At 38.3% G+C, this 17675-nt stretch overlaps 1 protein-coding gene across 1 annotated transcript in view; it reads left to right on the top strand.

Moving 5' to 3' along the window:
- Window positions 1-5389: 5389 nt before the first annotated feature.
- Window positions 5390-17675, top strand: part of LOC141431025 (uncharacterized) — a 33982-nt gene continuing 21696 nt past the window's right edge. The window contains exon 1 of the mRNA XM_074091986.1: window positions 5390-5641. Coding sequence (XP_073948087.1) covers window positions 5636-5641 — 6 coding nt within the window. The 5' untranslated portion in view covers window positions 5390-5635. The remainder of the gene's footprint in view (window positions 5642-17675) is intronic.

The following is a 17675-nucleotide window of genomic DNA, read 5'->3' as shown; positions in this document are numbered from 1 at the left end:
ATCACTAGGTATGCTCATAACGTGTACAGAAAATGGTCACTTATTCTTATTTAACCTTAATATACGATCGATCTATTACGGTAGTGAATTCTAAATATATGTCCAGTGTGCCTGCATTTACGCCATTTTACTCTAAGATGTAACGAAAAAGCCTTGTTTTGTTTAAAAATATCTTGAAAATCTTTGTTCCTAGTTTGTATTAGCTAGGATGTATAAAATGTAATGTTAGAAAAATGTCAGGTATCGACTTGACTCAAGTTACTCTAGCAAAGCCGCTGATTTTTTTATAAAATTGTCTAAATATTTATGTTTTCTACTTATCTTCTATTGTGTGTTTTACACAGCGAATAATTTCTATCTATACTTGGTTTGGATAGATGTTTAACTAAATGTAAATAAAACAACGTCAATTGGTGTCTTAAATATTGAAATTACCCCTAACTATCTCAACATTTACATTTACACTAGTCTAGTTTGTATTACAATGATAGATAAGTAAAATGTTTAAATCCTTGAATGTACCAAATCTGACAGCTGAAGTTTGTTTACATTTAGTGAAATACCTATCCGAACCAAGTATAGTGTCCAATTTATACCTAGTGCCATCCACGAAGACGCGTGATTTTGTCAAAATTAGCCATTAATGACATTGTAATAAGAACCACGGCACGCGTCATCGTGAATGACTCTCTATGATTAGGAAATGTAATACTGCGTCTGACTCCATTACTGGATGACTTTGAAATAAGCTGTAGTCAGTTGCTTATCTACTGCATTATAGTAATAAATATTCTATTGGTTCAAAATTGTGTTTTCTTCTATGAGTAAAGCTAAGTTTACACTTCGACACTTAACACAGTGTATACACGAACTGTCTCTGTATGCAAATGGGTCATACGCGCATACACAGTGTCATCTTTCCTCCAAGTTACTTTTAGCAGTACCTAGCCAATGTCAAAGCAGCCGACAGCGGTCAAATCAAGTGCAACTCAAGCTTCCACTTCAGTGATAGGAAAAATTTTATGAATTGCAATATCCCCTCGTATGCGGGAACTATAAAAAAGTACTTAATTCTAGTCTCATCTGTTTTAATAAGCACAAATTCTGTTTATTTAAAAAAATACAAAAAGATAGCCTTCAATTTGGCCTAAAGTATAGGGGAGAAAAAAAGAAAGATATTCTTTTTTTTTATTTGATAACTAGAATCTGGTAGTTGAATTGGATGCGTGTGATGTGGTTGTATGGTGGCGGTGATAGTTGGATTTGTGTGTGTTCTTACAGTTGCCGTGTGGAGGTGGAGGGGCTGCATGAACACACATTAAGTGCATACACGTAGCTGTCATAAGGTCGCGGGTTAACAAAGTAGTTGCTTTTAGTTCATTTACAAATCGAATCCTTTAATAAAATAATTTTATAGTAATGTTGATAGACATTTGTCGAGCTTTATAAGTTAAAGTGTGAGAGAGAGAGAGAAACATTTATTTACACATATTCGATACACATAAAAATACATTAGATAGAAAGAGTAAAAATAACGTCGAATAGTATAAAGTGGGCCCCACTCAGCATAATGTTACGGCAAGCCGCAACGCTGTTATTCAGTGGGACCCATTTAAAAAACTAAAACATATAAAAACATACAACACACTAAGACGACACGAACGCCAACGGAAAGAAGTTCTCAAAAAAACTATATGGCAACACTCGATCAGTTTACCATTACAGAAGGGAATTTTCGGTTTGATCTGAAACTGCGTCTAAAATTCTGAACTTACAGGGATAAATATTTGTTTCAAGACATTCAAATACACACATTCGTGTGTTGATAAGTAATCGCATGCTGCTAATTAACCGACTTCAAAAAAAGGAGGTTATTTTACTACTTGTTGTTGGCAATTAAATGAATGGACGAAAATGTTCCAATATTGAATTTTAGTTTTTTAAGAATGTACAATTTAGATTGATAAATGTTTTAGTAAATAGTTGGCGATGTTCGAAGTGTAGGTACGTGTCAAATACGTGACGTCATCTGTAATGAAGCACCGTAAAACCCACTTTCTCAGAATATACATGTTATATGACACTACTGTTTATAATAGCAGGTCGTTATCACTAAGCAACGGATTGCTACCACCATCTTGCTCGCTAATCCTGCCGTGAAGCAGCAGTGCTTGCACTGTTGTCTCGCGGCGTGGAGAGTAAGACAGCCGGTGAAATAACTGGCACTTGAGGTATTCCATCTTAGGCCTCTAGGTTGGCAACGCATCTGCAATACCCTGGTTGCAGTTGTCTATCGTGAGGAAATCTCACAACCTCTGGCGATTCAATTGCGTCGAAGTTCCCAATCCGCACTCGCGTAAGAACTAAAGCTTCTTTTCTAGAGGACCTTGCCCAGGTGGCCTAATAGGCTGGTGACCTATCGCCTTTAACCAATCGCCGTTTCCACCAGAGGCTTGCAGGAATAGTTTTCATCACCAATGATGTCTCGAATTACACATCACATTTGCCACCCGAGCTTTGCGGTGAAAGAAAACATCGTGAGGAAACCTGCACAAACCTGCGAAGCGATTCAATGGTGCGTGCGAAGTTCCCAATCCGCACTGGGCCCGCGTGGGAACTATGGCCCAAGCCCTCTTGTTCTGAGAGGAGGCCTGTGCCCAGCAGTGGGACGTATATAGGCTGGGATGATCTATCGAACTTTAACCAAAAAGCAGCGTTTCCACCAGAGATGTGCGACGAATATGTTTTTCATCAACCAATAGAAACTCTCAATTTACACATCACATTTCTGTTGGAAATAGCTGAGCGGAGCGAGGCGAGGTAAATGAAGCGTTTCTATTGGTTCATGAAAAACACTTTCCTCGCACATTATTGGTGGAAACGCTGCTTCAATGACAAAGATAAATTGCACCAAAGTTCGGAAGTGGAGGCGTGACGTCACGTCTATGTAAAAACTATGACGTCACACGGAACTTGAACGGGCTGAACTTTCGTACTTTTTTTTCTTTAATTGACAAAAGAAAATTATTTTTAGGAATATTTCACCAGCACTAATATCTCGCACAACAAAGCGGGCATGTGCATAAAATATCGGATACTAATACTACTGTATTTCTAGGGTTAGTGCCAGATATTTTTGCATGATCTACTGCTATGACAGATATACCTACAACTGCATACATTTGAGGGCTAGATTTATTGCCGCTTAGTATATTAACGCAGATGAGTGTACTGAAATCTGAAAAGTTATAAGGCCTGTCATGGCAGTAAGTACTACGTTACAAAGAATGATATCAATCCCAATCATCCAAGTAACAAAGTTAGTGTTTACGCGACTAAATGAAAACTAACGCGAGAACAATGGGGCCCGCTCAATGGAAAACATAATGTTAAATTATGCCTTCGCATGAAGTCACGGTTACCGACAGATTGTTTCCACGGTTGATATAATACGTATCAGCAGTTGAAATTACATAGTTGTTATTTTACAATCTTTTACTTTTACTTGCGTTATTCGTTGATGTTCACGTCGATCTTGCATGTCGAAATTCATCCACTTCCAGGGTTCATCATTGACTGAAAATTGCAGCAAAATTGCTGGCTCGTTTTACAGCTAACATCATCATCATCATCATCGGCCTATCTTAGTCCACTGCTGGACATAGGCCTCTCCAGTTGCACGCCACTGAGCACGATCCTCGGCCAGTCTCATCCAGTTCTTACCAGCTAACCTGCGAAGATCATCGCTCCACCTAGTCTGAGGGCGTCCTACGCCACGCTTGCCGATTCGCGGTCTCCACTCAAGAACTCGTTTGCCCCAGCGGTTATCAGTTCTTCGACTGATATGGCCGGCCCACTGCCACAGCTAACCCCTTAACTTTCTTTACAGCTAACATAACCAACAATAATAGTTTCTCAAGCATGACATGAAATTTTGATGTTGTGTTACCAATAATAGACTGAGAAGTATCGCGCTGCAGGCGCTGCGGCTCGCCTGCGTGCGCGCGGTCACTCCAGCGGCCTGCAAAGAGATTTCATACAACCTTGCAGGCCGCTGGCCGGCAATGCGACCGTCTTTTGTTTCGACGCGCGCTCTGCGACACGCACGCGACCCACCCCCAGCAACACCACCTGCAGCTGCCGCGCCCGCAGCCACACAACAGGGCGACCAGACTAGCGTCCCGCCAGCTTCGTTGCTTGTTTTGTACCCGACTGCCCGGAGGAGGGTTATGTTTTTTTATTTTATTTCATATAATGTTTGACAAAAGCACTATACAAGCCTCGGCCGGAACCTGGGTTGCCGGCCTCGCATCCCTACTCGCCCCGCTACCGCCGTCTATATCTACTTGGCCGGCACCAAACCACTAGGCCACCACGGCTTCCTATTAATACGGTTTTTTCTGCTCAACTAACCTTTTCTACCTACTGTTATATTTATTCTGCCTCCATGCCCCATCCGCTCCGCCACATTTTCCTATCCTTTACCTCTAGTACCTGCTTCTGTTGCCCGCCACTTCTACGAAGAATTCGTTCATTACTTTCCCGCGGGATCTATACAATTTTCCTGAATAAAATCCTACGTGTCAATTAGATTCTTTCTATTTAAGTCATCATCATCATCATCCCAGCCTATATACGTCCCACTGCTGGGCACAGGCCTCCTCTCAGAACAAGAGGGCTTGGGCCATAGTTCCCACTATTTAAGTACTTAGTCGAAATAGGATTGAAGAGGCACTGAAAGAAGAAGAACTTAGATAACCTAACCAACAAAATGTTGGAAAACCCCAGACTTTGTCACTTCAAAGTCCAATACCTCAAAATCGGCTGAACCGATTTTGATTAAACATGTCTAAGAACCATCGCTAGAAAACCTGCTTTCAAATAAAAAAACCGTATTCAATTCGGTTCACCCGTTTAAAGCCACGGTGCCACAGACAGACACACATAGGGGTCAAACTCATAACACCCCCCTTTTTGCGTCGGGGGCTAAAAGTAAGAGTAATAAAGACAGATAAAGCGCGTAATTCGAAAGTTGAGTCCTCCCGTGATGTCACGCCCTTCTAAAAACTGTCGCAGGACGTGACGTCATTCGGGACTTTAGCTGGCTATATCATCATTTTCTTGTTTAATTGACTAATTAGAACTCAGAATTAAACCTATGTAAATTAATATCGAAATATCCTTCGACCCGTTTTTTCCTGAAAAATAGGATAAGTACAGAATAGAATAGAATAGAATAGAATAAGCCTTTAATTAACACACTAAGAGCAACATAAACATTATTAATAAACGAAAGATATTTTCCACATTCAACTTATAACTGCTTTTAAGATAACTAAGTTAACGTTAGCTATAAGTATGATAAATGGGATGGATCAAAATATACAGAAACGAAAACAATCGAGCTATACCTAGTAATTCTTGGCCATATAAAGTTGAAAGCAGCAGGGCAGAATGTTGGCCTTGTGAAAGTTGCTTGTAGTTTTTAGTCAGTCGCGAATTCTCCACCGAGGGGGTACGACGTACGCGCCGAACGTGTTTAAATCCCGGTTACCGATACCGGAACTTACTCAGTGAAATACTTAATTAAATAGTTCAGTGAGCTACAGTTGTTCCTGGGCTTTTCGTTGGAAAAATGAACGTAAGTATTTTCAGTTGAACGTTCGGCGTCAAGGTTTACAACTTTTAAAACTGTTACAGTTAAAATACAAGAGCTGGCAGGCATTTTAGAGTAGGTATTTGAGGTTTTAACAACTTAGATGACTTTTTTCATGATTACAAGACACAAACATTCAAACCCAGGTTGAAGGTAGAAATCTAAAAAGATTTGTTCATATCTAACATTCTCGATCACTACCAGGAACTTTGTTATGTATTTATTTTTAGTTAACAGTAATATTCTATTTATTACAAAATAAATGTGCCTAAAATATTTTTTTTAAGTTTTTTTTATTATCAATATGTTTATCTACAAATCCCACTTAGTTACCTACCTCTAGAACATTTTTGTTTAAAAATAATAATAACAGTTCAAAAATCTACTATGCTTATGCCCGTCTATGCTTATGCAGATAGATATCATAGAGAATTTGCTGTACAAGATTTTAGGTGGCCTCTAACAAGATCAAAATAATAATAAAAAAACAAATATAATATCTACCAGCTCCCGAACCATAAATGCATTTGTCGCAACAAACGCTTTATTATATTATTTACACATTTGGTTTTAGAAAGTCCTTAATGAGTGAAAGGGGTATCTCTGTTATCCAATCAAGTGTTAATTCTATTGCTAAAATAAAACATAATTGACCGAAACATTCGCGAGGTTTGTCTGTTATGTCATGGTCAACTTCAATAGTACCTAACTGCAGTAGTTTAAACAATCTTCAATACTTCATATTTTACTGCGGCGGCTTGATAAAAATACTACTCACTGACCTATTCAGAAGTTACTTATAGTAGTTATATGTTTATGCAAAAAAAAAACAATTAAAATGTTAGTTACAAATATGATGCGTTCTCTCAATGAAAAACGCAGCGTCGCGTTACGTCGCGTTTTGGTGTGAACCTGACTTTATAGTTGCTAATTATCAGTACCACTACCATGAGTTTACAGTGACCGTACTCGATAGCGACGGCGTAAATTATTAATACAATTCTCAATACGGTCACTGTAAACTCATGGTAGTGGTCCGCTCGGTCGTCCCGCATGACTGCCATACATACAACTAATTTTAATAGTAGGTAAACATAATGCAGTCTGCGGTCGTTTGAGTCACATGTGACTCACGCCCTCCGTAACCCCTCGTTCGAGGAAGTTTGCTAAATATTTAATCGATTACAAGTTCTATTGTTAATTTCCGATAATGCTATGCTGCCAATAATGTACCTACTTAACCTACCTTCCATTGCTGGCACAGGCAGAATGGGAGGGCTACGTGAGGTTCCCACGCGGACCCAATTCGGCTTGAGAACTTTACGAACTCTGGTGCGTGCAGGTTTGCTTCCGAAGTTTTCTTTCACCGAGAAGCTCATGGTAAAATTACAAAAGTGATTTGGCACATGAATTCCGAAAAGCTTAGAGACGAGCCCTGGATTAAACCCACGACCCTCGGCTTAAGAGACCATACTTTTGTAGGTCCACCAACCACTATCATGGCTTTCATCAACCACTAGACTATCATGACGTTTTTTAGTGTAGGACAACTTAAGGCCGGACTTGCCGACCAGGGGGGCACTTATAATAAAATCCGAAAAAAAAATCTAGGTAAGTAGTAGCTGTATAAGCGTAGGTAAATGAACTGTTCCCAACTTAAGTTAGGGGGCATGAAAATATTATTTTTGGTTCGGGGAGGCTCGGCGAAATACCCTGCCTTAGGGTCTCCCCCAGCCGGCCCCAGCCCACAAAATTGGCATTAGCCGATCAATAAATGTTCTATGTCCACGCAGTGAGAGAAAAAAATATGTCCGGTGCAACGGAGTCGCGGGCAAAAGCTAGTATTGAATATTCGTCGCATTTTAGTACGGCACCCGGCACGTGACGCGACACGCTCTTGGCCGATTTTTTATTTGCGCTCTATATCTTATGATAGTATCGTAATAGTTAACGTACAACTGGGTGTATCGGCAGAACGTGGTTTATATTGTATAACAGAAACTATCGCGGCGTGTAAATTATTCGAAATTGTCGGAAGTTGATTCTTTACGCTGCCCGCTTATCTAAATAAAACCGGCCAAGAGCGTGTCGGACCGTGCTCGGTGTAGCGCTTCTTAGCCGTTACTGTCATAATGTATTTAGGTACCTAAATACATATGTATTACATTATAAATACATTGAGATAATTAAAATTGTAATCAATTAAGAAATAAATCTAAAAAAAAACTTGCTGCTCATTTTTACATCTAACTACTCCTTTCGAGCTGTCATCGTTCACCCACCATTATTGTACAGTCATCAGCACGAATATCTGACACAACCAAGAGTGCATAAAAATCTGATACGTACGACTTCATTTCTAGAGCCCGTAGAATACAAGTGACACTTCTCATATTATATGTTTTTAGATTTTTTTACGAAAGGATTGCAAAATACTTAGGTACACGGAATAATAACGTCTGCAATTTTTTTTCTCCTCTGACTGAAAGAGAATGCCATATTTTTTTTTAACTAACGAACGAATTATTCTGTCGACGTTCAATTATGAAAATCGATAAGTTCAGGGCAAAAAAAATGAAAAAATCTGTCAAGTGCGAGTCGGACTCGCGCACCGAGGGTTCCGTACAAATTTTCATGTAAATAGATGGTTGATGGAGTCTCCAGGATTTTTCCCGTTTTATCCGATTGTTTTTTTCCTCTAAAATTAAATTATTTAACACAATGGAAAAAGAAAAGTAAATAAACGAAAACAAAAAAAAAGTTATTACTATTCTAGGATTCGAACTAGGGGCCTCGTGCATCGTAGTCCAGGCGTGCACCACTAGTACCACTACGTCACCTTGATCAGGCGTATCTTTTGATTGTGTTAATATAGAATCTTTTATTTTTTTACAGCTTGGGGCCACAAGCATAAGTTTTAGGTGTTAATTTCAACGCGTTCCCGAGAAAAAGGTCGTGACAGACAGACGGACGGACAACAAAGTGATCCTAAAGGGTTCTGTTTTCCCTTTTTTATTGTACGAAAACCCTAAAAACCTTCCGGCCCTAGAAATAGAGTCGTATCAGATATTTATGCACGCTTGTTGTGTCATTGGTGACTGTACCCAAACATCTAACCACCAATAACTGTCAATTGAACGTTGATAAGATTAATTGATTGATTATGGGTTGTAACTTTAAATTACTACCTATCTATCTCTGAGTTAAAGCACTTTGGAGCATTCGGCCGAGGTATAGGTAACTGCGGACACTCTATTCAACAGAATCCCCATTTTAATTTTTTGCTCATATAATAGGCAGGTGACAGTCTGTTTACGTCTCACAACGAAACGTTTTTATATACATTTGTATTCTCAACATAGAAAACGTAAAAATATAACCGTCAAGGTACTTCAAGACATATTTCGCTTTACACGTTTATTGCTTCCTAATAACAGTAAAATATAATTATTTCCTCCAGTATTACATTACATATTGTAACATTTCGGATATTGATGTACGAAAGACTAACAAAAGTACATACCTAAATACCTACGAGTACATACTTAACGATATGAATAACCACTATACAACTTCTGAAATTCCCTTCTCGGTTTTCATATTTACTTTTACGATTTTTCTGTTAGGAATAAATTCATTTAAATATATTAAACATAACAAAAACATAACAACATATTAAAAAAACAGAAAAGATAAGCTGAGCCTGGGAATCGAACCCGTTTAGCTTGAACTTGGACGTGGCCTCTCGGCATGTTCAATGTTTGACTCCCGGGCACGTTTATCATTTTAGATTGTTTAAAGTGTTCTTGTTGAGGTAGGTACTTGTCTTATTACTTTTATTCTGTGGTTGAGGTATATTTGGTTAAATATGAATTCATACAGGTGCCTCCAAAACTCCAAACAACCTACAAAAGTTCCATTAACTTTGGAATACTTTCCAACTCTTCACCTCTTACAACATATCTAATGAACTATTAAAAAAATAACTATGTCAAACTATTTATATTGACGAGCAGATACCATAAACATCGAAAGAAATAATAGATGCTGTTATATAACAAAACATTAATGTAATTATTATCCAAAATTTTAACCAATTTTGACAACATTTTGATTGGCAACTACGTAACTCGTATATTTAACACTTTACTCCGTAATTATGTATTGTAATTTAACTAACACGCAGTAAACTCCCTGTTGCAGCTATTAGCTGAACGATTACGTTTCCAGTGGTTATGATTGCATACGTAAAGAATTCATCAAATTACCGACCTCAAGGAAATATAATCTCGAATTAGAATCTAAATATCAACATCATATGAGCCGTGAAATTGTAGACCTACAACAGCAATCAAACTAAAAGTGGGTGATTCGGGAGATGAGAGCAGGCCATACTAAGAAGTGCAAAATTCGAACTTCGTCTCTTGATGTCTCACTGACGCTTTGTTATTTGATACGAGAGTGAGAGGGACGGTACGATACGAACTTTCGAATTTCGTAGTAGCCCCCTGGACCAACCTACACCCTCAGTGCGGGATGCAAGAAGTGATTGCCGATTGCCCTAATTCAGGATGTAGTGTCGAAATAGTTTAGATATAGTTAGTGTTTAGTATTGTAACTAAGGACCTCATACATCCCTGTATTTTTATTATTATTATTTTTTTCTTTTTTTTTTCTTTAATTGTATAATATAGTTTTTAAGTATTTTATTTGTAATTATATTATTATGAAAAAAAGACTTACTGCCAAGTTTCTTGCGGCGCATTCTTCTTGCAATGATGGTCTATCCGAAAGCGCTGGTAGTTTAAAAAATTGACGTGTAAAAGTGCCCATTGCGGCCTATTTACTGAATAAATCATTTGAATTTGAATTTGGATTTTTGAAAAATTTAAAACGCGTATTAACGGCTACCGCGGCGGGTTTGAGACAAAACGAGTTAACGCGTCAGTCGGACTGAAAGTATAAGTATGGGCTAAGGTAGATTTTACGTACATAGGTACAGCAACCCCGATGTATTGCATCCGAAGGTATACCTAACTAAAATGTTTATTTAGTTTCCGGATCGAAGAGATCATCGCACAAAACGAGTTAACTCGTCAGCTGGACTAAAAGAATTAATTATGGCTAAAAGGGCTATGGTAGAGCTCGTGTGCCTCCAGCAACTGCGAGGTACTTATTGCATCCGAAGACATACCTAACTCACGCTTTTCTTAACTCTCCAGTTCGCCAAAAGAAAATGTTTATTTAGTTACCGGATCCGAGAGATCAACGCACAAAACGAGTTAACTTGTCAACTGGATGAAATGATTAAGTATGGCTAAGGTAGAGCTTGTGTACACCAACTGCGAGGTGTTGCATCCTGTATCTGCAGATATAGGTACCTAACTCATGCTTTTCTTACTCTACGGGTAAAGAAAATGTTTGTTGTAGTTAGTATTTTGTCAACAGTTAAACATTTATACGTTATATAACTTCGAGTGAAAGGTCGCGCCTTTTACGGAAATGTTTCCCGCCATCATTAAAGGCATTCTGCTGTCCAAACACGCATTCGGAAGTAGGGTAATGTTTCGCGCAAAGCGTTATTACTCTTACCAACATGGAAGCATTTACGACGAATTATGCTGTATTTGTCGAAAATATCTTGGAAAATTTTGTCGATATCATAGCGAGTATTTTTACAAGTTTTTATTTAGCTTGCCCGGTTTGTTTAGTACTTATTTGAGTCAAATCTTGGAAGCTAAATTTGACCCAGTTCCAGTGGTCGGATTGACTTTAAATGTGTCATACCTGGTGACAATACAATAATTCGGTAGTGGCACCCTGGTGGTCCAGCCAGGATCGTCTCCGCAGGAGGGAACTCCTCAATGGTTCATGGCATCGATTTGAAATTTGGTACGGAAATGTAGTTTAGATGACAATGCAAGTCCACAAAAAGTACAGTCACAAAAAAGCTAGTGTAAAAATGATTTTTTTAACAAAAAACTTACTTATTTAAAACTTAATCTTCATCTAACTACCAATTGCGCTTAGCAAACAGTTTCTATGCCCTAAGTGTAAGTTTTCGGTTACAAAATACGTCTCGATCGCGTTCGTCTCGAACATCGCAAACGTTCCGCTAGAGGCGCTGTTCGTGTTTCCATATAAATTGTGATTTTAACGCGAACTCGATCGAGACGTATTTTGTACCGAAAACTTACACTACGGTCACTAGTTAACCGACTCGAAAAGAAAGCCGTAATTTAGATAATAATATGTTTATTCTTCGGATGCAGCAACACCTTGAGGCTAGGTGTAGGTACTTGAGGTAGTGCTTTGCCATAATTGTCCATGTCCATTTGAAGTACTTAAATAATTTAATAACCATTTGGAAACCGTGATCCACGATGATGCCATGCCACGTGCGTGTTGGTCTGATAAAAAACTTTTATAGTAAACTTTTATTATTTCCGACTCCTTTGTTAGTAGCGAGAAGATATTAATCTAGAACTACTGATTTTTATATTTACATTCAAAAAAGCTTTACTATTAATTATTAAATCACTATATGTATTATTATTAAAACACATTGGCTTCTTTTTTTCGGGGAAATGCAAAGGTAGTTAGCCGGTTTTGAGTTTCCCTACAATGAAAGTCAGTCAAAATATCTTTTTAGGCTTCCGGAGCCAAAATGGTAAAAACGGAACCCTTAGTTTCGCCATGTCTGTCTGTCCGTCCGTCCGCGGCTTTTCTCAGGGACTATCAATGCTAGAAAGCTGTAATTTTGCACGGATATATATGTAAACTATGCCGACAAAATGACAATAAAAAATCAATAAAAAATTTTTTAGGGTACCTCCCAATCCCATAGACGTAAAGTGGGTGTGATTTTTTTTCTCATCCAACCCTATAGTGTGGGGTATCGTTGGATAGTTCTTTTAAAACCATTAAGGGTTTGCTAAGACGATTTTTCGATTCATTGATTTTTTTGCGAAATATTCAACTTTAAAGTGCAAATTTTCAAACGGCTGAACCGGTTTTGATAAAACATGTCTAAGAACCATCGCTAGAAAACCTGCTTTCAAATAAAAAAGCCGTATTCAAATCGGTCCACCCTTTTAAGAGCTAAGGTGCCACAGACAGACACACACACTGACATACATAGCGGTCAAACTTATAACACCCCTCTTTTTGCGTCGGCGGTTAAAAAGGCCCCAAAATCGCTGAATTTCCCTTTACAGAACTACTATGTAACTCAAATTATGTGTTGACTAAAATCATGAAAATACCGACCGACCGAATGGAAAACTCGGTCTGATCTAAACGTGGACAATAAAATTAAGCATAAACTTTTGAGACTAAACACACCGAATTTTCTATTTTCAACATAATGGTTTGCTATCTTATTTTGTGAAACACTGCGTTTATCCTTCAGTCTAAGTATATGTCAAAGTATTAAACTAAACGTTTAGCGTCTGCAAATTGCGAGGCCACGACTGTCGTGACAGCGCATTCTTTGCCGAACTCATTTTGACAGCAAACGCGAAACACGACAAACTGGAACTTTAACGAGCCGTGTTGCTATGAACTGTGCCCTTAGTGTAAGTTTTCGGTTACAAAATACGTCTCGATCGCGTCGCGTTAAAATCTTAATTTGTATGAAAACACGAACATTGCAAACGTTCCGCTAGGCGCTGTTCGTGTTTCCATACAAATTGAGATTTTGACGCGAACGCGATCGAGACGTATTTTGTAACCGAAAACTTACACTAAGGGCACTGGCATTTTTTTAGGGCTCCGTAGTCCTACATGAAACCCTGATGCCACGTTCAGACTTGCAAAAGAAAACTTGCAAGTTGCATTACAAAGCCAACGAGTTTGTATTGTAGTGGTCAATCGTGAGCCGCAATACGAGTTTTAATTTTTAGACGACCAGATGGCCTATAGTGGTTAGAGAACCTGACTACGAAGCTTGAGGTCCCGGGTTCGATTCCCGTGTCGGGGCAGAATATATAGTGTTAATATGTATTTAAGTATGTATCTATCTATATTATTATATTTATCCGTTGCTTAGTACCCATAACACAAGCTTTGCTCAGCTACTTTGGGACTAGGTCAATTGGTGTGAATTGTCCCGTGATATTTATTATTTATTTATTATTAATGTAACGCTTGCACGATTTGCGTTGCACGTCTAAACTGGGCCTTACCTGGGTATAGTTTCGTCCGTCCGTCCGCCTAGAGTTAAAGGCATGAGTAAACAAATTTAGCACAACTACTTAATTATTACCATAATTTTGTAAAACTTAATTAAGTTGTTAGCTTGTTATTGCCACATGTAGGTTAAAAAAACCGTAGGTACCTACAGCGTAGGTAGCGGCGGACTAGGTACCTACTATAAGGACGTATTTTAGCAAAAACGTTCCAAATCATTGTCATGTTATTCTTTAATTTCAAGAACTGTCATTATAACATTTGAGAGAATAACGAGTTGAATATTCTTAACATTCATTTGAAAATACTAAGCTCGTGGTTGTGTATCTCCCCGAACGAATTACTCTGAGTCCGATATAAGGTACCTACCTATCGTTACGTCTTCTCGTCGTAGAGATCATCAGGTTGTCATTATTTACAACCGAATGTTATTTCTAAAAATGTTTTCGTAAAATCGTCGAGGTGATGCCGATCAATTAGATAAGTACGATTATTATTTGTCTTTGTTATTTATTCTATAGTTCCACAATTCTACTAAATCATATTTGACCGTCCTGTTGTGAATGATTTACGAATGAAAACAACTTTAGGTACCTAAAGTGGAGCTAAAAATTCGTAAAAGAGTAATTTCTGTGAAATTATGTGGTTTCCTAACTCCAGTCTTATAGCAACCGTTGCGTGCCTTTTGCGTGCAAACAATCAAGACTATCAAACTGTTTCCGCAAATTGTAAATTAAAAAAATACCGTGAATTTAATCGTAGTCTATGCGCAGTGCACAGATAAGCTAATTTAATTAACTGTGTCATTGTCCAATTTGCAAGCGCGCACAATAAGTGACGCAATATGCAACGTCCTAATTTTCAGTGGTGCCAACCCAACCGACACTTTTTTAGACCAAAAAGATTTTTATCTAGTTCACACCATTGTTGAGCCTAAGCCTGCCTAAGCCTTTTATACTAGTTTTTATCAGTTTTTAAATCATACATTGATGGCTTACTATAATTTTGCTGAAGTGGCAAGCTTGTACTTACCTAATTAGGGGCGTGTTAATTAACGACTTACATAAAAACAGTTTTTTAATTTTCACTTCGGACCAGTGAATCTTGGCAGCATAAAATGGCAGAAAAGTTTAAAGTTAAACTTATATGTGCATAAAATAATATGTATTCTATAGCTGTGCTTATTAAAACGAAAATAAAACAGGATTTCAAACTGCGTCTCTGGTTTACCGTGGCAAGCAAGCTCGCTAAATCCAATTGCACCATAACGTGTCCGATCAACGCTTAAGAGTAACTCGATCGTTTGGTCGATAATATAACGCCAATGGTGGTTTAAAAAATGTAACTTACTTACTTTCTTAGACAGATAATCAAAGCTACTGTATACTCTACCAGGCGTCTTGGAATATACATGTGATGTAAGTAGGTTAGGTACATAATACATAATGATATTATCATCATCATCAGCCGGAAGTCGTCCACTGCTGAACAAAGGCCTCCCCTTAGAACGCCACAATGAACGACAACTCCCCACTTGCATCCACTGGTTTCCCGCAACTCTCACGATGTCGTCAGTCCACCTGGTGGGAGGCCTGCCAACGCTTTGTCTTCCGGTTCGTCGAATCGAGGACTTTTCGAGCGCAGGGCGCATATACACGCAGTAAATCTTAGCCGTGCTAAACTAAATCTTCAAGATTTCATTAGGGCTACGCAATACTCGGTCTAAGTTTGGATTCTAAATACCAAACAACTTTAATGCCTTGACCCAATTTGCGTTCTGGCGCATATCGGTTGCCTGTTAATTTGATGATCGATACAAGTAAGTACAGTTCAAAGTATATAGCCTTATATTTTCCAATGTCTTACTTTTTGTTTCTTCGAAATTATTGTCTAAATAGGAGTAGCGTTGAGTAAACATTTTCGGTAGACAACCCGAATAGTGAAATATTCGTTAATTGTTATTCGTGTCTTCGGCCCCACCACGCAATTGACTTTATAAAGCTTTTGACTTGTCGACGACACGAGACGAGCGTGAATGGGAACGTTGGAAGAGAAAGACTTAGACGAACGTACCACGATCAAATCGGGAACGTTCTGTACCCTTAGGGGCTGTTTCACCATCCATTGATTAGTGTTAACTGGCGGTTAGGTGTGATACCGTCTCTATTTGTTTTGTTCGAATAGACGGAGACGGCATCACATTTAACCGTCACTTACCTAACACTAATCAATGGATGGTGAAACAGCCCCTTAGTGTAAGTTTTCGGTTACAAAATATTTCTCGATCGCGTTCGCGTTAAAATCTCAATTTGCATGGAAACACGAACATCGTAAACGTTCCGCTAGAGCCCTGTTCGTGTTTGCATACAAAGTGAGACTTAAACGCGAACGCGATCGAGACGTATTTTGTAACCGAAAACTAACACTATAAGGGCACCGCGTTCGCGTTAAAATCTCAATTTGTATGGAAACACGAACAGCGCCTCTAGCGGAACGTTTGCGGAGCGTTTGAGGGCAGAGATTCACTCAACATAGCTGTTATAGTAATATTCTCATCGTTAACCTTCAGCATAAAAGCTAAATTTAAACTTTTTACAACATACAATTATCGCTCAACTCCGCCCCCAAACAAAGTATGACTTGAATAGAACAATAGATGCCTTAAATATGTAATTAACTTATTATACTCCTATAAAGTTATGTCTATGCTTGTTTCGTGTTTTTATTCGACTGGATGGCAAACGAGCAAGTGGGTCTCTTGATGGTACTCTTACCACCGCCCATAAACATCCGCAACACCAGGGGTATTTCCGACGCGTTGCCAACCTAGAGGCCTAAGATGGGATACCTCAAGTGCCAGTAATTTCACCGGCTCTTACTCTCCAAGCCGAAACACTACAAGCAATGCTGCTCGGCAGGATTAGCGAGCAAGATGGTGGTAGCAATCCGGGCGGACCTTGCACAAGGTCCCTACCACCTGCAAAATGAGTGTTGTGAGGAGTCCATTTTAAGGCTCCGTTTCCACCAGAGATGTACGAGAATGTGTTGCGAGGAATGTGTTTTTCACGAACCAATAATAATTGATTGATTGATTGATTGATTAAAACTTTATTTTCACCATAACACAAAAAACACAATATCGAACTATACATAGGTAGGTATTAATAAAGTTAAGATTAACCTAATAGAGTTAGCTAAACTAAAAAACAAAAATAAAACAAAAATCTTAAAATATGTGCATTAGTGGATACCATGTGCTATGGGAAAAAAGGCGCTGACTCAGCATAAAACTGCGGGTGACCGCAGCGCTGGTATTCTGCCAGAACCTTAGAAGAGATCTGTGGAAATGGTTTATATGCCAAAAAAAAAGAAAAAATAGATATAATTATGATTAAAGTCAAATAAGTGAATAAAAAAAATAGATCAAGAACTAACAAATAAAGTACTGAATTAAGAGTCCGCAGCAAGCTTGATTCTCCATACAAATCGTAGTTACGTCCTTATTTTAAAATAACAAGTAGCATCATCATGATTTTTTGTAAATACAATGAGATAAGGCATATCTAGGCCTGAAATTAGTTTATGACTCTTGAAATGGTATTACAAAGAAAATAGAACGAGTACAAGTTTTGCATTTTAAGAGCCAAAAACCCTGTGCAGTTCGGTTAAATACTACGGCCAAAATATAGTTCAGATTGAAGTCAAAACCTATTTCCGGCATCGACTAAACTATGTAGTTTCATAAGAAAAAGCATTTTTCCGAAATGATTTTGTGGTTTTCAAATGAGAACGAAACTACGAAAATCAGTAAAAAAACTATACATTTTTT

This window comes from Choristoneura fumiferana, chromosome 9 (assembly GCF_025370935.1).
Source record: "Choristoneura fumiferana chromosome 9, NRCan_CFum_1, whole genome shotgun sequence".
In the NCBI taxonomy this organism is placed as follows: Eukaryota; Metazoa; Arthropoda; class Insecta; order Lepidoptera; family Tortricidae; genus Choristoneura; species Choristoneura fumiferana.
The sequence above is the reverse complement of the archived record's forward strand: the minus strand, read 5'-3'. Positions and strand labels throughout refer to the sequence as shown.